General features: G+C 40.2%; 1 protein-coding gene across 4 annotated transcripts in view; it reads left to right on the top strand.

Annotated features, from left to right (window-relative positions):
• The window catches only part of DYNC1I1 (dynein cytoplasmic 1 intermediate chain 1), a 269,847-nt gene that overhangs the window by 40,467 nt on the left and 220,786 nt on the right, over window positions 1-8,594 (top strand). For all 4 annotated transcript variants that reach the window (XM_077765365.1, XM_077765363.1, XM_077765364.1 and 1 more), the window contains one exon: window positions 2,920-3,035. In XM_077765365.1, coding sequence (XP_077621491.1) covers window positions 2,920-3,035 — 116 coding nt within the window. The remainder of the gene's footprint in view (window positions 1-2,919; window positions 3,036-8,594) is intronic.

The following is an 8,594-nucleotide window of genomic DNA, read 5'->3' as shown; positions in this document are numbered from 1 at the left end:
TGAGTTGGGACCCTGAGCTTACAAATATAGCATCAGCGAGAGACCAGTTGAAACTTTCTGATGGTTATTGAGAAAAGAAAACATTTTGTTTAGTGAGATAAGTAAGCTCACTTATTCAAGCTAAGTTTTGAAAGCTGAGAAGTGTCACAAGGATAGTATTTTCAGTTAAAGGAAAAGCAAATAGAGTCTTTCAATGTGTTCATATAAAGACATTAGTGTGTGATTCTTATGCTTCATTGAAAGAGATAATCTTCAAATCTGCTGTCTTAAGGAATCTTAAACATAGAGCATTCATAAATCTGTCTTCTCTGGTTTTTTTAAAACAAATACAAGCATTATCAGCCAAAAAGGGAAATTAAAAGCAGAGATGCTTAAGCCAGGAGCTGCTTGCTATGTGCAGGCACAGAAGTAAGTGCTTTACAAGTATTAGCTTCATTCTGTCTTCAGAATGATATGTACCCATTTTACAGATAAGAAGCTTCAGGCTTAGTAGGGTTTGTCACTTGTCCAAAGCTTTCACCTACCACTCCGTTGATAAGTGACCAAGCATAGATTTGAACCCAGATTTGTTTCTGAATGAGTCCATGACATAACCATTATGCCATACTGTCTTATCAGTTGGTTCTGATTTGCCATGATGGATTATCACATTGCATGTGAGCCTCCTATTTCCATGCCTGCTGCTGGTTACCCAGCAAGATAGGCCTATGGCTTATGTCTCATTAACAAGAAACCATAGAACCCCTGCCTGAAGGTGTTGGTACCTTTCAGTGGAAGTATGGAGATTTCTGGGCCTCACACAGATGCCCATAGAAGTCTAGGATCCAGCCCTATCCCTTCATGCCAGGGGGGGACTCCATTAGAAAAGGTGGGGCTGTCATACCAGCACATGTTTCTTTTCCATGTCTTTGCTTGTGTGATGCAGCCTGACCTCTTGCGACCTCAGAAAGATGCTCTGGGCTATGAAACAGCAGGAGGAGCATTACCCCTGGAGTGTCTATTCATGCTTGCTTTGTCAAGTGCTTTGAGAAAGACCCAGCTCAGGAAAGAAAACATTCTTCTCTCACTTAAGATGTTAAACTAATACCTGAATTTCTTACTTTGAAACTTTGAGTCTTTTACGTTGTTCGGCAACTTTGTTTCTAGTGTATTTTGTGTGTTTTCCACTAATTCTGTGTGAGGAGGCTGCGGGGAGTTCTGGGAACCCAGCCTGGCTCTCTGTGGTGCAGACTTCTGAGTGAGTGAGGCCCAGGCCTGCGTGCAGCTACGACTATGGTCGTGCTTATTGGCACTTCAGAGATGGCCAAACAGGCTTGTCCTCTAAGCCTACGTTTATAGAACTTTGTGCACATCCACTTTGTACACATCTTAGATATCACCTCAGTTGTCTGAGTAACTCCTACAAAAGAAGAAACATTTTTTTTTTCCTAATGCTTGGGAAATTGTACAAGGAAATTTCTAGCTGTGACATGCATTTTTCTTTCATTTTATTGTAGTAGTAGTACTAAAAATACAATGAGTCTGTGCCATGTGCTAGTAATAATTAAAATCAATAATATGAATAGAAAGTGCTTTTACTGGCCATAGAGAGAGCTAGGGAGTGTAGCTAGGACTTCCTGTATGAGCTATTGAGGTTTGCATTCATTTCGCCTTTTTCTCTTTCTTTCAGAGAGAGGCACACATACTCTATGCCTAGAAATTTTTAGGAAACACAGTAGAATGTGTTGCATCCTAGTATTACATCTATCTGTTAAAAATAACGTTCCAGAAACTGTTTTAAGATATAAGTGTGGAAATTATGTACATATGTGTACATAATATATATGTAGTATATGCATTATATGTGCACAGTACATACACATCACCATAATAATCCTAATAGCAAGTACTAGTAATATCTCCATTTTATAGATGACAAACCAGAGGCACAGAGAGGTTAGAGACCTTGTTTAAGATGACACATACAGCTGGTAAGTGGGGGGCTAGAGTGTATGTGCCTAACCATCAGACTCTGCTGCCGCCATGACTTAGATGTTCCTGGGTGACTCAGAAAGCACTTGGGATCTCTGCAGTACCTCAGAAACCACCATTCAGAACCCTAAATAGGAGCTGGCTTGGTGGAAAAGGCACAGACCAGGATTTAGGCCAACAGTACATTTATGAGTTCTATATACTTGGACATGTCTCTTACACTCATTTCATTTTCCTCATCTATAAAATGGAGATGGTGATAACACCTTCCCATATGCCTCCCAGAGGTGTTATGAGGACAGAGGACTTGATAGATGTTAGAGACATCTGAAAACATTTGAAGTGTGACATAAATATTTAGAAACTGTTTTTCACATGGTCACAGTTGGGGAATCCAAGCTAAAACTTTATCACTCTTAGCCCAGTGCCCTCTTCACTCACCTATGCTATAGCAATGTGCCTTTAAACAAATTCACATGCTGATCTGTGTTACTTCCTCCTCTGTGGAACTAAGAAGTGTTATACTCCCCCTTGGAATGTGCTTCTCTTGATCCTATCCTAGCAAACACGTTACCCCACTAAGAAATCATCTTTCTTTTCTTCTGACTTGACGATCACTACTTTTCCTTTGTCCATCTCATGTAAGAGGCTAGAATCTTGTATTACCAATGAAAATTCCCTTTATTGATTTAAAACAAGCAAAATCAAAGGTTCTCAGCATGGAAGTGTCTTCTCTGATCCAGACCAAGACCTTGAGGGACCTATCTGACACACCAGCAAATTAGGGCCAAAGTGGGCCAAGAAGCCAAGTGTCCCAGCTTCCAGCCCAAGCCCCTTGCACCAAGAAACTGCAGGTTGGGGTTTATGTTGGTCCTGTGCATTATTACTGACAGCTCTTCTGCAAAGAATGCCTTCCCTCCTTAAGTGTTTGTCCTTTGTTGCTTACAGACGAAGACTGCACAGACTGGGTGTGTCGAAGGTTACCCAAGTGGATTTCCTGCCCCGGGAAGTCGTGTCGTACTCCAAGGAGACCCAGACTCCTCTGGCTACACATCAGTCTGAAGGTAAATAAACTATGTCTTTTGTTTGCTTTTCATATTATCTCTAGCAGAAATGCCAGGGTGTCACATCCTTCTTGATTTTATATCTTACCACAGCAGGTCTTCATAGGACATAAACATAATGCCACACTGAAAGTCTAAGCCTCCTTTGACTCAGATTTTGAAAGCTCTGGACAGGGAGCCCAGTGGTACTCCTCCAAAGGACCCATGAACTTTAAAATGGATTGATTAGGTCACACTTTGTACAAAACTGTATGAGGAAAGACAAAATCATCACAGGGTGACATAATAGAAACTTTTCTGAATTTTATCGGTAAGAACAGTCTGTACATTAAGATTCATCATTTTCAGGAGTCAGCAAATAGCAGCACACCACCTGTTCCTCAAAGTAAAGGTGAATTACAATCACAGCTGGTCATTGGTGCTTATAGTCTCTGTGGCTACTTTTGCTGTTGTGGTAGGGACTGGGTAGCGTGGCAGAGAACTTACACCTCACACAGCTAAAAATCTTTACTACACTCTGGCACTTTATAGAAAAACTTTGTTGACCCCTGAGTGGCTTTGCCATTCAGATGACAACACATTAGAATGTCTTACCATCTAAAACTTAAAATCTGAAATTTAAAAAAGTTTTCCATGCACACTCTACATAGGTGAATGGGAACTGAATTCCACGCATACCAGAAACCGCCAGGTGGAAAATTCACATGCACATCCCAGTCAATCAAAAAAATACAGTAAGAGAAATTGAAGCTGATAAAATGTTCCCTAGAAATAAGAAACTACATCCGAGCAGAAGAGGGATATGGGATAAGAGGAGTTTACATTGTTGGAAAATAGCATGATCGCTACAGCTCAGCAATTTCTCTTTTTACTTTATGTTATTTTATTGTTTGGTGTGGTGAAGAGGATGTTATAGAGTTTGGGGTTCATTGTCGTTACGTAGTAAATACTGAGCAAAAGCCATGAGGATGGAAAATGATTCAAATGCCTTGTTTGCTTTACAACAAATATATAAATTAGTGCAGTTGGGTTTGTGCAAGCTACAGAGATTTTCAGTTTTGGTTCCAAACACGTAATGTCCATAGTGAAGTGAAATCTGGTTCCTTGAATAGAGTGTTGCCTGCAGGTCTTCTGGAAACCTTTCCTGGGTTATACTGGCTGCTGCAGGGACAAGTCTTGGTGACGGGGCCTCCATCTTTCAAATCTGATAGTGAAATGAATTTTAGAAGCAAACAAGTAGCACCCTCTGGTGGTGAAATTTTAAACCAACCACTTCAACAAACTTCAACAACCTGCTATTAATGTGGCAGAAAATACAAAGTTAGAAAGCCTTTGGGAGTTCACCTAGTCTATCCTTGGACCTCCAGGCAGATCAGAAAGATTATTAAAAAACAACCTCACCACCCAACCAAAACATTTGTTTGAATTAATTTGCTGCCAGAGGTATTTGCATGGCTGTAGCCCGAGGTATGTTTATTTAGCCCAAAATTTGACCCATAGCATAAAGTTATACAACTGAAATCGGAGAAGGAGTGAATTATACTTTGAAAATGTGTAGACTTTAGATATTGGAAAGGGTACAGAAATATTTACAAGGGAAGATAAATTAAGGATGAAAAGGCATCAACTCTAAACTTTTAAACTGAAACACATCAAAAGAAAAAGGCTGGGCATTTGTTTTATTACTGCAGAGAGAGCTTGGGAGCCCTCATAATGCTGTGGTCCAAGCAGCAGGAAAGAAGGAATTTATTTCTCAGCTATTGGCAGAAGTTCTTCCTGTTTTGTTAACAAGATTCAGAGGTTTTTTGTGGTGATGGGTGCTTCAGTGGTTCAAATTCCACAATACAGATTTGAACTCAAGGCTAGCTGCTGTAGCTCTAGACAGTAAGCCAGTAAGCACTGCCTGATGGGTTTAGACCGGAAGAACAGTACATTTGGGTTCAGCAAGTCGTCCTCTCAACACAGATGATTCTTTGACCTTTGGCTGCCTGCAACGGCCCGGCCACCCAGCTGACAAAGGTGCCATGTGCTTGCCTTTTACCTGCTGTGTGAAGGGGGGAAGGGGGGAACTTGGGGAAAGCAGCGGGCAGTCACAGGAAGAAAGGACCACGTGGCAGGTTTAGGTTGGCTTCCGATTTGGGACCTGAGCCATGACAGTGTTTTTGTGACAACTGCCGCCATTCAGAGGTAGGAAACGATGAACTACCGAATTTTATGACACAGTGAAACTCTTGCATGGGTAATATTTAAAACTGCAGAGAAAAAGGCTGAGAATAGGAAACACTGATTTGGGGGGCAGGATACCTCTACCCTGAGAACATTTTAAACACATGCCTTCAGTTCTTAAGTAGTAAGAAAAGAAAAAATTGTGCTTCCCTCCAAACTGCCTTTGCATTGCGTGTTAGTAATACTCTCTGGACTGACTGTGACTTCCTGATATTAGTTAGGAAGCTGATCTTCTGCATCCTTATTATAGCAGGTAAGTGACTGACTCAGGCTAGCAGGTAAGTGACTGACCCAATAAATACTGTGTATGACCTCCTTGTTAGCTGTCTACCCTTATGCTGCTTCCTCTTCCTGCTCCCCTCTCCTTCTGTGTGAACTGATTTGAGACGATGATCAAGATTTGAATTCTAAACTGCTTAAAGTTGAGTTCTAGATCTTCCTACACCCAGGGCCCTTGGGTCTCACAGTCAGCTAAGCGTCCGACTCTTGATTTCAGCTCAGGTCATGATATCCGTCATGAGTTCGAGCCCTGCATGGGGCTCTGTGCTCAGAGTGTGGAACCTGCTTGGGATTCTGTCTGTCCCTCTCTCTCTGACTCTACCCTGCTTGTGTGCACACACTCTCCCTCTCTCAAAATAAGTAAACTTAAAGGAATTTAAATCTTCCCACACCTTTATGGCCCCAAGAGCATAACTGTTTGTTACAAAATTAACAAATAAAGCCATTTTCCAGAGAGTCTAAGTGGAAATATTTATTTGGAACTTTAAATACGAAAGCAGGCAGTTCTTAGGGTTATAATTTCTTAGTGAAAGCCAATCCTGAAATCTCTGGAGATAACAGGGGAGAACACAGACTTTGGGGTTGTAGCCTTAACTCAAATTCTTCATCTGGTGACCACACTCTTTAAATGTACTATTCAAAGAACAGCCAGGTATTTGGAGATAAGCCATGTTGGCATGTGTTTGCAAGTGAAAAATTCCTAGTGAAGAAGACACACACTAATTTCATTTTTAGTATCAGTTCCATAGAAAAGAATTGATACTATTCCAGAAAAATATTGACATCTGCCATGTTTTGCCTTCTTGAAATATGCCTGTTATTTCTTCTTTGACACATGATTAAAGTGTTAATCTTTCAGAACTAACTGTAGAGGCTTCAGGCCCATTGTTAACAAGGTCCGTGGCTGAGAGATCCTCTCCTAGGTTATTAGTTTTCTTTACCAGTGTCGAACTATATCATCTTGGCAAGTCTCTTCAAAGACCAAAAAAAAAAAAAGATGCACTATTTTAGGAACATAGACATTTTAGACATTATTTTTTAGATACTGTTTACATTGAATAACAGACTAATTTTCTGGTTTTAAAAAAAGAGAGTTGTATTCCCTATCTCTGAAACACCTCTTTGGCTGTTGGTCAGGAGAGCTTTGATGGCTTGGTTCTTGATTTAGATTGCACATTAAAATAGATACGGGCTTAGACTCTGCTCAGTTTTGGTATTCTAAAGGGGAAGCCTCATGCTAAAAGCTAACTTATTGTTTTAAGCCCCTAGTGAGAGTGCCATAGATGGTACAGTCAAATAAATTCATTTATCTAAAATATTCTTCCCAATGAAAAACAGAACGGTGCTAGATGACAACTAAGAATGAAACCAGAATGCAATAAAAAAGACAAAATGCGGAGCAAGACTTGATGCCAGTGCACACTGTCTTGTTTTATGTCTGTAATCTATAGTTCTATAGAAGGGGGACGGGCCCTGAGAAAAATGGCTCTAGAGCATGGTGTGAACATTAGGCTCAAAATGAGATTTTATCTTGGTTACAGTACCTACTGGAAAATAAACTGTTATATCTTAGGCAGATGATCTGGTAACTTTCTATTTAACCAATTAATTAACTAACATGACATATCCTCTAGGTCAAGGGCTAATGTGCTGATGGAGTTCAGAAATAAAAGATTTTGCATGGAATAAAAACGTTGTTGTTCTAAAGCTGCTATGATGGATCCGTCCGTTTAGTATTTCTTACAACCTTAAGGTACCCTAAAGGGGGCTCTTCAAAGCAAGACGATGAATAACGAGGCTCAACTAGGGCTACAGGGCTGGAAGCTGTTAAGTACACAAAAGCAGTTCTGAGATTTTTTTTTATATTGTTCCAAGTCTTACACATTGTAGGTAGAAGATCTAAGTAAATTTCACTGAAAAAATAAGGAATACCGAAATTATAGACCTGATACCAAGTAAATATGTAATTTTAGATCACTAACTGCTTCTTCCAAGTCCGTTGACAAATCTAGTCCCCTTGATGCTTTAAGGCATTCCTTCTTATAGGCCCGTATCCCAGGTCACAGGCCCCTGAATTCTGTGTACCACTAATGCCTGGCATAGTGCTTAATATTTGGTGTGGGAATGGATGGATGACCTGACTTGGCCCAAAGATTAACCACAACTGTCTACCTAATGAGCCAGATAATGGCAGAAATAAAAGAAAAGTCGTTCAAAGGGTAGGAGGTGGGGGTGGTGCTCCAGACTTCAGTTTCAAACACTAGAAACTGTGGTTAATTTAAGTAGGAAAGAGCTTGAATGGAAGGATATTCTGTAACTGACAGAATAAACATGAAGATTGAAAAAGCAGATTCAGAGGACAGGCAGAAACCAAGAGAAGCTAATGGTTAAGAAGATAGACCAAAACATAAAGCTTTCAGTAAGTCTGTGACCTTCCTGGTCACTACCTAGGGGAAGCATCACAAGCAGAAGGAAAATTCAGAATAACAGTTATTCTAGTGAAAAGAAGTTGATTCCTCTCTCCACGGTCAAGAAAAAGATGGAAGTGATGAAGATGAAAGATGAAGGTGCTTATGGCTAGATGGATCAGATTACATTATAATTCATAATGCATCGCTTATTTTCCATAATCACTTAGTATCTCATAGTCAGGCTTTAATCTCTACTTGGGCCCAGTGGCAAACCAACTCCTACCTCTCAAAAGGATAGTAACATAATGAAGAAGCTATACTATTGCTCTTGAATCTAAGGACCTCTTCCATGATTCCCCTTTAGAGCTATTAGTCTGATTTACCACAGAAACTGTGGGCCTCTTTGAATCAGTGGGACCATAATTTCTAAATAGTATAGGTGCTTAAAGGTAGAGGTCCTTTGAAGCACCCGGTAAATGGAATGAATAGGTACATGGTGGCCCATTCTGGCACACCAAGCATTATGACTCTTAATATTAGACAAATAGTGTATTTGCCATATACTTTGAAGTTTACCAGACCACTAGACCTATGGAAGCTTTTCTGAAATAGCAGGTCCTGTATCTTCAAAGATTTTTCTCCC

The sequence above is a fragment of the Crocuta crocuta genome, unplaced genomic scaffold, assembly GCF_008692635.1.
Source record: "Crocuta crocuta isolate KB4526 unplaced genomic scaffold, BGI_CrCroc_1.0 scaffold14, whole genome shotgun sequence".
Lineage (NCBI taxonomy): Eukaryota > Metazoa > Chordata > Mammalia > Carnivora > Hyaenidae > Crocuta > Crocuta crocuta.
The sequence above is the reverse complement of the archived record's forward strand: the minus strand, read 5'-3'. Positions and strand labels throughout refer to the sequence as shown.